Source organism: Hylobates moloch, unplaced genomic scaffold (assembly GCF_009828535.3).
Source record: "Hylobates moloch isolate HMO894 unplaced genomic scaffold, HMol_V3 SCAFFOLD_18, whole genome shotgun sequence".
In the NCBI taxonomy this organism is placed as follows: domain Eukaryota; kingdom Metazoa; phylum Chordata; class Mammalia; order Primates; family Hylobatidae; genus Hylobates; species Hylobates moloch.
The window spans coordinates 73,508,511-73,525,083 of NW_026652293.1; the positions used below are offsets into that span (position 1 = coordinate 73,508,511).

A 16,573-nucleotide genomic window follows, 5' to 3' on the forward strand; every position below is an offset into this window, starting at 1 on the left:
ACAGCCATCCATGAACCAGAACGCAGACCCTCAGCTGACACAAAGGCCACCAGCACCCTGACCTTGGACTTCCCAGCTTCCCAAACTGTGAGAAATAAATGTGTCTGTTGTTTGAGCCACTCAGTCTATTGCATTCTGTTATAGCACCCTGAATGAACATAGATAGGGTACCAATAGAATATAGGCAAAAATAAATTCCTCCCTTCTAAAGAAAAGCTCCTAATACACTGAAATGAATGCACAAAGAAAACTATAGTTCTTGCTCATCTCGCATGAAATAAGTAGAACTACATATAAGATTCCCTGTGTACACAACTATGAAGCTCTGGCTGCAGTAGCCAGGGTGTGGGATGAGAGCAGGTACCCAAAGACATGAGGACTTTGTTAGTTTCTTAAGCATTATTTATAATATAAAATGCACGTTTGGAAGATGAATGCTTGGGTAATATCTATTATCTTGAAACTAGGTCAAATCAATCAATCTTGTTAGATTTATACTTAATGGCTCCAAACTATGACTTCTTGCATATTCTCATCAGAGTCTGAAATATATCTCAAAAACCTAGAATGTTTTTATAGAGTGGTTTACTAGCACTGGAACAATAATAAAATGGTCATTTTTATTTATTTCCTATGGACATGACAGCTTGCTCAGTGGACAATAAAATATATATTTTATAGGTTTATAGGTTTGTAAGGGTCCTAATGGTTATTTGCAAGGGATATTTTAAATGCTTCTACCCCTTCCCTCTACTGAAGCAAGATTGTTGTTTGAAACAATTTGAAGAGCATACAGAAAAGATCTGTTTTTATTGACCTATAATATATGAGTTGAAATACATAGAAAATTGCTCTAACAAAATGGTGTACCCAGAATGCAACAGGTAAACGTAACATCAAATCCAAGGAAATACATTACTTTATTCCAAAAGACATTATGTAATGTGCCTTTGGGTCAGTTGGGTCCATGCCTCTCTTATGGTTGCCCGCCACTGATGGAAAAGCAGAATCCAGATCTGAAATAGTTGTTCAAAAAGGTGCAGGAGTCTGGTGCAGTGGCTCATACCTGTAATCCCAGTACCTTGAGAGGCCAAGGCAGGGAGATCCCTTGAGACCAGAGTTTGAGGCCAGCCTGGGCAACACAGTGAGTCCCTGCCTCTCAAAAACAAACAAACAAAAAAAATTAAAAACAACTAACTAAATGAATAAATATCACCTGAGTGTGGTGATACATGCCTGTGGTCCCAGCTATTCAGGAAGCTTAAGCGGGAGGATCACCTGGGCCTGGGAGGTCAAGGCTGCAGTGGGCCATGATTATGCCACTGCACTCCAGCCTGGACAACAGAGAAAGACTACAATCGAAAAAAATAAAAAATAAAAAAGGAGCAGGCACACAGGGTAGAGGTTATACCTGCTGTGCTTTTATTTCAAGGTTTTTGTGTGACTTTAGATATTCACAAGTTTCTCTCCTGTTAATTTTCCTGGCTACTTCATGATATTGATATGATAACCAAATAAAATAATCTAATTAAGGCTGGGGGCCATGGCTCACGCCTGTATTCCAGCGCTTTGGGAGGCTGAGGAGGGCGGATCACCTGAGGTCAGGAGTTTGAGACCAACTTGGCCAACATGGTGAAACCCTGTCTCTACTAAAAATACAAAAATTAGCTGGGCGTGGTGGCTAATCCCAGCTACTCAGGAGGCTGAGGCAGGAGAATTACTTGAACCCGGGAGGCTGAGGTTGCAGTGAGCCAAGATCACGCCACTGCACTCTAGCCTGGGTGACAGAGCAAGACTGACTCTCAAAAAAAAAAAAAAAATCTAATTAAATGATTTGGAAAAGCATAAAACACTTTGTAAGTCCAAAACATTATCAAAGATAACAGAGATATGCTTTTTTTTTTTTCCTTCTGTTTTTGAGATGGAGTCTCACTCTGTTGCCCAGGCTGGAGTGCAGTGGCGTGATCTCGGCTCACTGCAAGCTCTGCCTCCTGGGTTCACGCCATTCTCCTGCCTCAGCCTCCTGAGTAGCTGGGACTACAGGTGCCCGCTACCACGCCCGGCTAATTTTTTTTTGTATTTTTAGTAGAGACGGGGTTTCACTGTGGTCTCGATCTCCTGATCTTGTGATCGACAAGCCTCGGCCTCCCAAAGTGCTGGGATTATAGGCGTGAGCCACCGCGCCCGGCCAGACACATTCTTTACTTTCTCAGTTCTGATGCACCCTCATGTTCTTAGGGCTGTAATTTCACTGGCAGTTTAACTAAATTCGTGGAATACAAAGGCCATTTGTAATGGAGTTTCATTAAATTAATTAACAAGATTTAGAGCACTTTCTTCTTCAGAAGACTTGTGGCAGGCTTGGGAGGCAGATGACAGACTCTATATAATGGTGTGCACAATGGATTGATTTAATTAACTCAGTGGTAATTAAGTTACTTGATCCAGTTGTTTGATGGTGTGTAAGCAAAACATCTGGTCGATTTGCCTGAATCTTGATTTTCACTGGTATTTTTACAACAGATATTGCTTCTAGAGGAAGAAACTTTGCAGGTATTTGTCATTAAGTTTTTATCCTAGATAAACTATATTTATTCTTAATCTTATTCTTCTATCTGCATTTTAAGCCATTTTGTTTACACTGGGTTTACTAAGAAAATAATAAATCTGTTCTGGAAGATAAATTTTGCAAACTCAACCCTAAGGATAGTAGGACTTATCACAGAAGGGCAGGTTTAAAAGGCAGAGGAAATACGAACATGGAAGAATGTTGCCAGTAATGGCCCCAATTTGTTCACACAGTCCTGCATCCATGCATTGTACAGTCCTTCCCTACAGCAGCTTTGGACTTGTCCAGGGGATTTGTCTTAGTGGATGAGGCAATAGCAAATGTGACACAAACAGAAACTCACGCTGTGCTTGTAACCCTGAGAATACCATTGTAAGAAGCCAGTGCTAGAGGCTGAAGGGCGAGAGAATGAAAAATATTTAGCTGACAGCTTACCAAGTGCCAGATATGCCAAAAATCTAAGGAAGCAGTGGAGTTACTTTAATGCAACTGAGAGTAAAAAAGCAAAATAGCACAGGGCTTCTGGAAGCACGGCACAGTTTCCTACTTTGAGGTCTGATTAGTTGCTGTGCCCCCAGAGTGAGCCTGGCTAAAGCAAAGAGTGTCAATAGCTAGGAAGGGGCTCTGCCAATGGGAACATGTGACAACATGGAAGCAATGGGGTGGACTGTCAACAGAAGACATTAGTGGTGGATGGTATGCTTCCTAATGGGTGCTGTGATGATTAACTTTATATGTCAACCTGGCTAGGCCACTGTGCCCTGATATTTGGCCAAACACCAGTCTAGATGTTGTTGTGAAGGTATTTTGGGATGAGATTAATATTTGAATTAGTAGACTTTGAGTAAAGCAGATTACTGTTTGTAATGTGGGTGGGCCTCATCCCACCAGCTGAAGGCCTTGAGAGAAAAGAAACAGATTTTCTCCAAGGAAGACGGAATTCTGCCACCAGACCTCCTTAAACATGAATTCATGCCTAGGTCTCCAGCCTGCCATCCTGCTTTATGAATTTCAGAAGTACCAGTTCTCAAAATTGTGTGAGCAAATTCCTTAAAATCTCTATCTATCTATCTATCTATCTATCTATCTAGCTATCTATCTATCTATCATCTACCAATCATCTATCATCCATCATCTATCTTCTATCATCTATCATTTATCTATCATCTATCATCCATCTATCATCTATCTATCTCTCTATCATCTATCACCCATCTATCATCTATCTATCATCTATCATTTATCATCTATCTAACATCTATCATCTATCATCCATCTATCATCTGTATATATCTATCTATATCTTCTATCATCTGTCATTTATCTATCATCTATCATTTATCTATCATCTATCATTTATCTATCATCTATCATTTATCTATTTATATCTATCTATCATCTATCTTCTATCTATCTACCCATCTGTACACACACACACTGCTTTGTCCCATTTCTCTGGAGAACCTTGACTAGTACAGATTTCAACAATGTAGACGTATGTTTACCAAGGACTAAATTCTTCCTTCCAATCCCCCTGCCCTTATCCAATGATTGCTGCACATTAATTTTCCTCTCTATGAAATCAAAGTAGCCATTTTATTTAATCTGTCAGCCACAGTCTAATTGTAAGACTAATGCAATTTATTCTGTGTTTTGCATTTGCATATGTGAATTATATATATACACACACACATATATGTGTGTGTATATATATAACACAAACACACACAGGTAAATACACTCCTTTTAGATTCTTAGTGATATGATTGAAAGGTACAAATCAAAATATAAACTTTTGACATGATGGCAACATGAAGTTTAACTATCAATGCCACAAACAAATAATTGACACAAATAAAAATCTGCATTGGCACTATAAATTAGGGCAGCAAGTGGTCTGAAAGTCTAACCAATATTCCACATATAAGACCAGATTGCAACATTCTCCTGAGACAGCACCACAGTACTAAGTAGAGAAGACTCTAGGAGATTACTCAAACAACCCTCAGTGCCAGGGTGGAAACAGCAAAATATATGTGAGAAGGCGGCACAACACTTTGAATCCCATTCACTGTAGTAGATCAACAGCACCAAAAAACAGCTGCAGTGGGGCTGCACTAATCAAACCACTGCAAATATGGACAGCTTCTCTCCCTGCAGTGGAGGGCAAACACCACAGAAGAAATCAGCCATGGCCATGTCTTGGAGGCAGCGTGGCAATGGACAACGTTGAATACAGGACAGAAATGTGTTCCAATGAAGTAAGTCCATCACACTCAGAGACAATATGATATCATGATGATATCCTGAGGCAAGGATTACTGACAGGTCCAGCTCGCTCCCCACCATACTTAGTCTGTCAAAAAGCTAACTTATTAATGCAAATTTATATTAACCAGAATGCGAACTCCAGCTGCAAAATGCAGACGATCCCACTGACATATACATACATTAAGTAATCTAAGGGGACTCCATCCACCCTGTCATGTAACTAAAGATCAGTTGCATGTAGAGTCCTTCATGCCAGAGACAAAGTAAATGAGAAAAATTCACAAAACAAATTCACAAATATTTCTAAGACATGCAATGACATAAAGTATGATTATAATAGTATCTATATATACCTAAAATACTCAACTTAAATGACATGATGTAATAAAGCAATTGATGAAAGATAACTTACAAGAGAATTTTATACTTAGAGTCTATGATTAGAAGAGAACTTTCTAAAGGAAGGTAGAAATAGAGAACTAGAAAAAATAAGAAAATGATGAAAAGTTAAACACGCAATAATAGATATATTCTCTATTAGCATCTGTAAAGGGCTGAATCGGCAGTGAAGAGAATTAGAATTAATGTTATGATGTAGAAACTTAAAAACTTAATCTGGAAGAGAGAAGGGAGAGAGAAATCTAAAAAATGAATTTTAAAACAGAGAAAATAATAACTGAGATGTAGAAAAGAGTGAAGCATATCAGTAAATGTTGTTTCAAAACAGGAAATGAGAACAAATAAGCAAGCAAATAATTAGTTACAATTATTATAAAAAATACAAAAATACCTATAATTGCCGATCAAGATTTTCTGAACTATTATGTAAGAGATTTGGTAATAACTGCTTTACACTGTATGTAATACTTATTTAATCCTCAGGAAAGCACTAAGTAATAGACGTTACTATTATATGCATTTTATAAATGTAGAAAATGAGCTTAAATAACAAAACAGAAAAAAATTTTCTTCAATTAGGAAAAAGCTGATCAACAGACTTAAATCAGTCACCAAATTTGTAAATACATCACAAAATAAGCAATGAAATGGCAATGGCCCATTTATACTTTGAATTTCAAGGAAAGAAAAGGCATTACAGGTATCTAGGCAGGATAAAAAATCACTTTTAAAAAACAGCATATGCACAGGCAACAAAACATTCTGCCAAATAATTAAAGGCTTTGAACAACTACATATAATCCTAATAAACTGCTGGGAAAAGTACTGTAGCTTTCCAATAAGCTAGTTAAGATTTCTTTTAAAAAAAAGACAGTGTAGCAAAGAAATTACATATTAAATTAGCATATATAAATCAATCATTTTCATATATGTAAACAATAAAAAGTATATATAGGAAGAAAAGACCCACATATAATAATAACACATAATAAAATAACCGAAATAAGCCTAGTAAGAAAAGTGCAAAGTCTATATTTTAAAAACTTTAAAGCACTCCTGAAAGACCACATATCAAAACCGAAGACAGGAAAAGACAGAGTATATTCTTGATTAGAAGACTCAACTCTGTAACTGAGCTTGGGATTACAATAAGGAGTAGGTTTGAGAGGTGGAGAAATCGGGGTTCCATTTTGGTTGTGTTGAGTTTGACCTTTCAGGGCAGAGGCCTTAGGCACTGGAGAAGTGAGTGTGGAGCACTGTGGAGAGGTCAGCATGAAAGTTATGAATTGGAGCGTTCTCAACATATGTCACTTAGCAACAGCGTGTAGATGCGGAAAGGAGAGGAACCTAGGACAGAAACCTGAACCTTCCAACATTTACGGATTAGCTGAGAGTGAAAAGCCACTACAGAAGACTGAGACCAAACCAAATGGCCAGTGAAAAGATGGAAGAGTATGAGTGTGATATTCTGGAAGGAAAGGACAATCAACTTGTTCAAAGAGAGAGTATTCATTCTGTATTCCCAGTGCCTGGCCCATGGGAAGAACTCAATAAATATTTTTTAGATGAATGAAAGTGTGAAAGAAGAAATGGAATTTTCCTAGAAAGATATATTTTATAAAAGTGTACTCACAAAGCAGAAGAAAAACATTTTAGTCTAATTTTGTATATGTGTATTATACATATATGTAAACTGAAAAAAATCCTAAATTTTAACAAAAAGTTCAAATCCATGTGTATTTTAAAATAATAACAAAATATGACTACGTGTCTAATGGTACCAAAATCTCTGGTAAAATATTCAGACAAATGTGTCCTGGATTGCTGTAATAGAAATGAGTTATTAAGTGCTCATTGATAAAATACTGAACACTAAGTGAGCAAATAATATAGACTCATTGGTCTTAAGTATGGTCCTGAAGATCATTCAACCTTCTCCTCCTGTCTCCAAATGGGCCATTGGAACCTGCTCCCATACCCAGAATTAGTCTCTTCTTCCATCTTGCCACAAAACCCTCTTTCAGCGAATTACTGACTTCTAGAACATCAAACAATCCCTAGAGATCTTCAAACGACCACTTGGCTACCAGACAGCACACAAGACAGAAACTAGGCATGGGTTTCTTTCTTATTTTTAAACATCTTGAGGGAGTTTTTGATAGAGTTAAAACTAGACTTAGCATTATAACTACTTAGTCTCCCTTCATGACCAGTTTCAACAGGTATGATTGGTGTCACACAGGCAGCCATCAAAGTAACTTTCATAATATCAGCTACATTATTAACCACATCAAATTGGGATCAGAACAGCCACCAGACTGATTCATTTTCCATGTGCACAATCTGTTACATATTCAGAACAATCATTAATGCTTCTTAACTCTTCTTGAAACCAGTACGGAGCCTTGGATTTTGTCTAGGGTGAATTACTTCATTCAAAAAAACAAATCAACAGATCGGAAACTAATTTTTCAGCCTGTCATAAATATGACTAAAGAACATGTATGTTCCTTCCTGGATACATTTGACTTTATCTCTTCATAACAGCTTCTAATGAATCTTAAAAACTTCCTCAAAGTGTCGAGCAAGCAAATAAAATCAGTTTTCCATACACATTATAGCTAAAACAAGATCCTACCTGTAAATTATAAACAATGATTGTTTCTTACTAGCTTATGATATCTGTGAAGATTTTTCCTGTTTCTTAGATTTTTACTGAACTACACCTTCAGGTTTGTTTGTTTGTTTGTTTGTTTGTTTGTTTGTTTGTTTGTTTGTTTTGAGACAGAGACTCGCTCTGTCGCCCAGGCTGGAGTGCAGTGGCGCAATCTCGGCTCACTGCAAGCTCCGCCTCCCGGGTTCACGCCATTCTCCTGCCTCAGCCTCCGGAGTAGCTGGGACTACAGGCGCCCGCCACCACACCCGGCTAATTTTTTTGTATTTTTAGTAGAGACGAGGTTTCACCGTGGTCTCGATCTCCTGACCTCGTGATCCGCCCGCCTCGGCCTCCCAAAGTGCTGGGATTACAAGCGTGAGCCACTGCGCCCGGCCGTATACTGTTAATTCTAAACCATTTTAAGGTGATAATTACCAGAGGCAGGAACCACAACCACGCCAAGTTCCTCTCTTATTGATGCAAGGGTGTGTTACATAGGTTGGCATATCACTGACCTTTTCTGCAGTCACTGTAATGCCAGCTTTTCATGACTATTGTTTTCTGTTTTCTCAGAATCTTCTCTGAACAATATGCATCTTATTTTCTTTCAGTGATGTGAATCGTTTGCCACGTGTGAAAGGTTTTATATATTTTTAAAAAGCCACTAAATGTAGCTGGGCATGGTAGCTCACGTCTGTATTCCCAGCACTTTGGGAGGCCGAGGTGGGTGGATCACCTGAGGTCAGAAGTTCGAGACCAGCCTGGCCAACATGGTGAAACCCCGACTCTACTAAAAATACAAAAAAATTAGCCTGATGTGGTGGCACGCACCCATAATCCCAGCTACTCGGCAGGCTGAGGCAGGAGAATTGCTTGAACCCAGGAGGCAGAGGTTGCAGTGAGCCGAGATTGCACCATTGCAGTCCAGCCTGGGCAACAAGAGTGAAACTCTGCCTCCAAAAAAAAAAAAAAAAAAAAGTCATTCAATGCTTTGCATATGTGGGATCTTGTTCCAGGCAATGCAAAGTGTGAACTCATAAAAAATTGTTCCCTTACTTTGGAAATTAGTTTTCTGCTACAGAATAGACATAATGTCCAACACAGTGAACAGGTTTATGACTTAAATACTTAAATAGAGCATTTCTCACACACACACACACACACACACACACACACACACACACACCCCATGTAGACACGATAAAAAAAAATCAGAATTACAAATAAAATACTGATTTCAAACTGCATTTAAAGCTGCAGTTAAGGCAAAATTATAAGTTAATGAGATGTATCTGTCTTATAGAGGGAAAGTTCATTAATTCATAATTACTTGCCATAAATTATATATACAATTATTTTATGGACATGTATACAGCTGATCCAGTCTAATGATCACCAATGACCTGAATCAAATAACACAGCAGAATTAAGGATGTGAAAAATTGTACAAATACGCTAACTTTTAATGAAATATGTTTTGACTACCATAAAATTTATATAATGTTAAAAGCACAGTTCAAACTGAATTATAATTTTTCAGGAGGTTTGCTTGCATGCCATATTAAAATGTCCCTGAGGAAACATATTTCTTAAAACCACTAAGAAAAAAGTTCTTGCAATGGGAAAATGATTTATTTACCTGGATCTTCTATAGTTAAGTTCTTTATCAACCATTGAACAATGTCTGAACCTAGAAAAAGAAAAAAGAAAAACACAAGCAGATGTGAACATTTTGTTTATACATATTTAAGAATTCTCCACCTTTGGTGCTCATATTAGAAGGAACTTTTCTAATTGTTACAATGACAGGTTAAGGATCTACCCCAGATGGAATGCTGAAAACACAGAGTATGGATACTTAGCTGTCCGTCAATAAACCAAGGTGTAAACTAGTAAATTATTAAATATGAAATATTTAAACGTAAATAAAATTAACTGTAGTAGTAGAAAGTGATTTGTTTACTAAATAAGTGTTTATTGAGCATCTCCTATATTTCAGGTACAAGTCTTAGCACAGCATAACCAGTACTTTATAAGGTGGTTCCTGTCTCATTTTTGGTTGTACCCACCTCATCCTTGTATCCCCTCTCAAGCCAAATGAAATTTGTTTTTGGTTTTTGAACCCTCTTATGTATTTCAAGTCTCTGTGTCTCCATAGCAGTATTCTCCCTGACTGAAATGTCTTCCCACTATTTTTAAGACACTCAAGATTCACTGACATAACAGAACTTGCCTTGGCCCTTCCGCTTGTCCACTGAGTTTACAGTACTGTCCATGAAACCTCATTGGAAACCATGTAGTCTTTTATTGTCGTGTTGATCACACACCATTGCCCCAGCTGTTTATTTGATGGATGCTCCAAAGTAAGAACTTCGAAGCAGGGTGTCATATTCATCTTTGAATATTTGGAGCATAGTAAGTGCTTAACAATGTGTGACGAATACAAAGTATGAGCAAATGTGTTTCTACTTCACACAGAAGAGACAAGAGAGGGTCTGCAGAAAACATAACGTTTGAGCTAGATTTTGAAGGATATATTTTTATCCATGAATAAGAGAGAAATTTAGTTGCTGAAGGGGCCTACGTAGAAATTAAAAGGTGGAAAAGCAGTCAACAGAAATAATTTACTGTACACTGTCTATATGTAAGTGCTGAGAATAATAGAAACTTGAAAGTAATAACAGCGCACAGTATATTCAGCAGGTCTTGAATTCTAGGCTACAGAATTAATTTTTTTTCCCCCATAAGGAAAGCAGAGAAAGAGACATGTAATATTTTTGAGCAGAAGAATGACATTATCAAAGTAAGTTTGAGGAGTATGATTGCAATATATATGAAATGCCTTGTAGTCAAAAAGAAGGCAAGGCAGTCGACATGTCTACTAGTTGCAATCGAAGAATGAAGGGAAAAGGTCTTAGTTCAGTGTACAAAGGAATTTCTTAAAAAATTACAGACTTGTTTCAGGACCTTATGACTAATTAGGTATAAAGGTTATAAGTAGGAGAGATTAAAAAAGAAGTCAAGGTTTCTAGCCCGGAAGCATAGATGAACAGAATGATGAAAATAAGAGCAGAAATGGGAGATTTAGCAACTGATTTGCTTGAGACATTCATTTGTATTTAAAATTGGTTTTCTGCATAACTCTTTTCTACATAAAATAGGAAAAATATGTATGTGAATTGTTTGCATACATAGTAAACTGTGTTATGCCTGCGTGAATTGAATCAAACTTCAGTGTGAACCAAGATTCCATTTCAGCCTCTCCTGGAGGCTGGCTAGAGTTGCTGTCTACCCACCTCAGATATTTGGCAAATTAATTACATTAACATTGGCAAAATAATTCTAGCTGCTTGAATTAAACCAGTTCAAAATCAATTTAAGAATAAATTTGATTACTAAACTTGACAATAAAGTCCCAAAATTTATGAGAACATTCATACTCAATGTCAATTTCAGCATGCATGCATTTAAAAAATAACTCCGAGTATTGACTTGAACTTGTGTTCCTTTTACAGCTGCCATGGATTTAAATCATTTGGGAAGACAGATTCATCCAGATCTTAAAGGAAGTTTTACTAAAACAGCTCTGAGGGTCAAAAGGAAAGGAGATCATTCTCCAGAAGGCAGTTGACGGTGTCCCGGTGTTGTGTTCATCCTTATAGTCTAAGTTATCTTGAAGCACGATCTTCCCGTTGAAAAAGAAAAGGAGAACTCAGCTTTTCACATATATATATATATAGTGATCCTTGACCAATGTTGATTCCCAGATACACAAATCTTCTGCACAAGTCCCAAGCACCCTGCTCATTTTTCAGAGTTGAGCATCTATTTGTGGAACGTATGTGAGCAGCCACTGGAAATTTTCCATTCTTTTGAAGACAGCCAAACATTCATTCCAGGACTATACATATTTTTTATTGTGAAAAATGACTTGAAAAATGCTCTTAGAGACTAAGTTTTTTAAAATATTCTATTCTGTTATGCTTTCTTTCCTTTTCTTTTTTTTCTGGGCAGAAAGAAATACAAAGAAGCCTAATTTAAAAGTATGTTTACTTCAGAGAATAGGAAACTTTCTTTCTTAGCCTACTTTTGAGTATTTCTGTCACAAGTGTATTCTCAGTTCAGCTCTGAAGGAGTCAATTTAATTGGACTTGACCAACTGTTAGTGTCACTTAGCAGATGCTGTAGTAGTTTTTTTATTGTGTGATCACCCCAACATATTTATGGTTTTAGGTTATAGATTTTTAAATTGTTAAATTCTTACCCAGACTCACCATGTTAACCTATGCTCCATCTATAAGAGTAAGACCTCAACTCCTTGAAGAGATAAGTAGAGAGAGAAAGGGAAAAAAATCCAGTATCTTATTGGAACCAGAAGACTGAAAGAGAAACGTGCTCCTATAGAGTCATCTTGAGAAGCATGACTCAGATATAAAATGGAGCATTACAGTCCAGAGAAGTGTAGTAGGAATGCCACCTTTACAGCAATTTCCCAGCTTTATATTAAATAAATAAATAAATAAATGGCTGGGTCTGCTAAAGTTTTTCACATATAATGTATATGTAGAATATTGTAGCATTCTATTTATCTTGATTTTGGAGCCCTCAAAGTAACCTGTGGAATTTTTTGAAATCACACTTTGACTGTAGCCTATGGAAAGTTTATACAGGCATATGTCACTTTTAGAGTTGCAGAGCTTTGTGCTCCGTCTGTTCAGAAGAAGCAGTAGAGGTTTTATTATTGTCGAATCCTAGCAGTATATTATTTAAAATGAAAACAAGCAAAAACAAACAAGCAGAATTCTTCCTCATCACACTGCTCATAGGTTTCTACCTGCTATACTGTTTCTTCCTTCCATGATTTTGCTAATGCTCTTCTATCTTCATCTCTTTTTCCTGTGGTGCATCTCAACTGAGGCCATAAAGTTCAATTCAAACATTATCTACTCCAGGAAGCCTGTTGTGCCCACCCCACCCTATCTTACTAGGTAACATGTTTTTTATTTACATTCTATTAACATCTTCATCATTCTTTTTACTTATCAATGGTTTTATCATCCTGTCTTTATTTTTCTCTGTCTTCCTCTTTGCAATAGAAGTCCACTGAAGGCCAGGAGCATGTATTATTCATCTTTGGATCCCAAACACCAAGACCAGTGCCTGACATGTAAAAGATGATCAGTAAATGTCAACAAAAGACTGGATGAATAAATAGCAAGACTCCCCTCCCCATATTCTGAGAGAGTTTAAAAAGAATAGTATCCTTCATGCAAAGAATATTCTACTGGCATGTAATTTAAACACCAATATTATTAAACATGATGTTAAATTGATCTTAAACTTCAACATTATTTTTTCACCCATGCCACGGATCTGAATGGCAAACGAACTTCCTTACCTGTGCCCCCTGCAGAGTGCAAAGGCCTGGACCAGGCTCTGTCCTAAGCCTGTATTACTCCCATTACAGTCCACGTCCACTACCCCCGGCCCCCAGGATTAGAGCACATCTTCAGCTACAAGTGTCACCTACAGCTATCCACAAACTAAATCTGAATTCAAGGTACACAAAAATATTAAGCATTCATGAAAAAAATTGCAAAATATTTGTAAATATAAGATATGAGGACTTTGTAAGCAAGCAAAATAGAACACATTTGATTTGTATCCTTTACAAAACTAAAGTATTTTCATAATTTTCAGCTAAAGACATTAGTGAAAACTTTAGCTCTTAATCACCATAGAAGGTGCGCAAATTATTCCTGAGGCAAAGACGCTGACCTTTGCAATGTGTCTCAGGGAAATGGAAAAGCTCTTTGTACTGCCCAAATACCTTTGCTGAAGCCTCAGAACCACACAGACACAGTGCTGACAATACAAATATTTTTATTTAGTGAATATCATAAATAATCCATAATCCATGATTTTTGATGTTATAACTATTCTTCTTTTTTTTTTTTTTCCTTTTAAGACAGGGTCTCACTCAGCCTGCAAGGCAGTGCAACAATCACCTCATCGCAGCCTCAACTTCCTGGGCTCAAGCAATTCCCCCTGCCCCAGCCTCCCAAGTAGCTGGGATTACAGGTGTGAGCCACCATGCCTGGCAATTTTTTTTTATTATTATTTTTTGGAGGATGGGGTCTCGCTATGTTGCCCAGACTTGTCTTGAAATCCTGGCCTTAAGTGATCCTCCTGCTTCAGCCTCCCAAAGCACTGAGATCACATGGCATGAGCCACCATGCTCAGCCAACTATTCTTAGAACCTCTCACTAAATAGAAGACTTTCTATATACTAAAAATTTTTCCAACATTATTCTTGGTTCCTTGAAGTAGGCACAATAAATGTTTATCATCAAATAGCATGTAATAAACATCTGTTGCATTTCTGTAGAAGTTTGGCTGAGGATCTGCAGTTTTAGGAACAAGAAAGAAAGAATGTTGAGCGAAGCAAATTAACTGATCTGTCAGTCCCTTGAGAGAAGAAACGACATCATACTCATCACGTTTCCACCATTCTCTTCAAAGTGCCTCAACACAGATCAGCATTAAATGTTTACTGAAGGCATGAGTCACTATTTATGGACATATACTCTATACAGAAAAGACTCAAAATGCTGAAAAAGTCAGCTCTAATGGTGACTCCATCTAGTATGACACCACAGTGTATCTCTCATTATCATAATTTAAAAAGTTCTTCATGCAATTATAATTTTAACTCAATTAAATTTAAAACACTGCAGCATTTCTTTAAATTAAACTCAATTTAATTTCTTTAATTTTTAAATTAAACTCAGTTTAAAACACTGCAGAATTTCTGTAATTTAAAACACTGCAGAATTTCAGTTTAATTTGAAACACTGAAGGATTTCTGTTTGAGAAATGAAGTGATTCGCTTAAAGCTAGCATATTACCCTTTTGTAAAGCTGAATTAATGAACTAAATTTCTCCGCAATCTTTCAAATAAGTAATTGCTAATATATAAGAATAACATTTTGTTTATTTGAGTACTTGTGTCCTGTCCAGAGCCTTAAATATGATTGCACAGCCACCGTCACATCTGAGGGTTCAACAAAACAACCTGCAACCAAAGGAGCAGAAGAGATGAACTCCAGCCCAGCTACAGACTATGTTCGCTAACCCCTTGATCTGAGAAATCTCAGCAATGGCAAAAATCTGGATATCACCAATTAATGGCCGGTGTCCTAGTTCTGTCTGCCTTTGGCCAAAAGTGGGTACTGAAAAAAGAGAAAAGCAGCCACTGGCTTCCAGGAACTGGCTGGGCACTCACAGCTATGTCTTGGTGCTTCCCTGGTAAATATGAACAATTTCATAGAAGAACATTAACATCGGACAAGGCCACTCTAGAACCCTCATAGGTCAAGATAAAAACAAGACCACTCGGTAATCAGATCTGAACACAAACAAAACATGAACATGGGCTGAGCCATAAAATATCAAGTTCCATCCTGGATAACATGAGCGACTGCTGCTTCTTTATCAACCCCATATTTAGTCTTGTCTGATCTGTCCTCCTGTAGAAAAAATGTATTAAGATACCCAATCAGGCCAGCCGTGGTGGCTCACGCCTGTAATCCCAGCACGCTGGGGGGCCGAGGCAGGTGGGTCATGAGGTCAGGAGATGGAGACCATCCGGGCCAACATGGTGAAACCCTGTCTCTACTAAAACAAACAAACAAAAAAATTAGCTGGGCATGATGGCACGTGCCTGTAATCCCAGCTACTCGGGAGGCTGAGGCAGAAGAATCAAACCAGGGAGTTCGAGGTTGCAGTAAACCAAGATGGTGCCACTGCACTCCAGCCTGGGTGACAGAGCAAGACTCTGTCTCAAAAAAAAAAAAAAAAAAAGATACCGGATCATGGAATTGTCCCTACTTCCTGACAGCATCCAATCTAGAGCAAAGGCCCACTTCTTCAGATCCTCTCCGTGACTACCAATGCCAAAATCCTATAATAGATTCTCCCTAACACCCTATTACTGAGACACCCCATGGTTCCCGATGGTGTGCATTCTCCCTACCTCCAAGAAAGAATAAAGTTGACTTGTTCAACTATAGGCGTGTTCCTGGTGGTTTTGGGCTAGAGGCACTGACATGTTTTTAATAAAAAAAAAAAAAAAAAAACTGCTAATATCTATTAAGATTAATATAACAACAACAACAAAATTTAAGTTACTTCATCAGGGCACTGTTGGTTGTAAAGAGTGATCTTTGAGGGAAGTATAAAAACATAAACTTATCAAAGAAAGAATTTGCAAAAAGGTACCCAGAACTAAAGGGAAAGGATGTATTTGAGCCTCAAGGACTCATGGAGGCAGAGACTGTCATCCTTGTTCCTTTCTGGACATCTTCATTTCTCTCTAAGAAACAACCTTTGCTATTTTCCATCCACAAAGTGGGTCATGAAGGCTCACAGCTCCTGGGTTAAAATCTCTGCCACTGAAGACGGCAAGCCATTTGAAGCTGAAATCTTGTAGTCCTAAGTCTTAATTCCTGATGAAGGGTCTCAGCTGCAGGGAGGTGCCCATTCCTGTATCAGCCAACTGTGGCAAGAAAAGGTGGATCACTGTGCATAAAAATGGTCACGCTGGCGAGAGGTATCGATGGAGGCATTTTCCAGAAAGAATGAGTGCTTTGCAGACATAACAATGGGTGTAAACTACA

At 37.7% G+C, this 16,573-nt stretch overlaps 1 protein-coding gene across 1 annotated transcript in view; it reads right to left on the reverse strand.

The window, feature by feature from the left end:
* Nucleotides 1-16,573, reverse strand: part of RGS7 (regulator of G protein signaling 7) — a 581,272-nt gene that overhangs the window by 187,139 nt on the left and 377,560 nt on the right. The window contains exon 4 of the mRNA XM_058430506.1: nt 9,535-9,585. Within this exon, the coding sequence (XP_058286489.1) occupies nt 9,535-9,585 (51 nt within the window). The remainder of the gene's footprint in view (nt 1-9,534; nt 9,586-16,573) is intronic.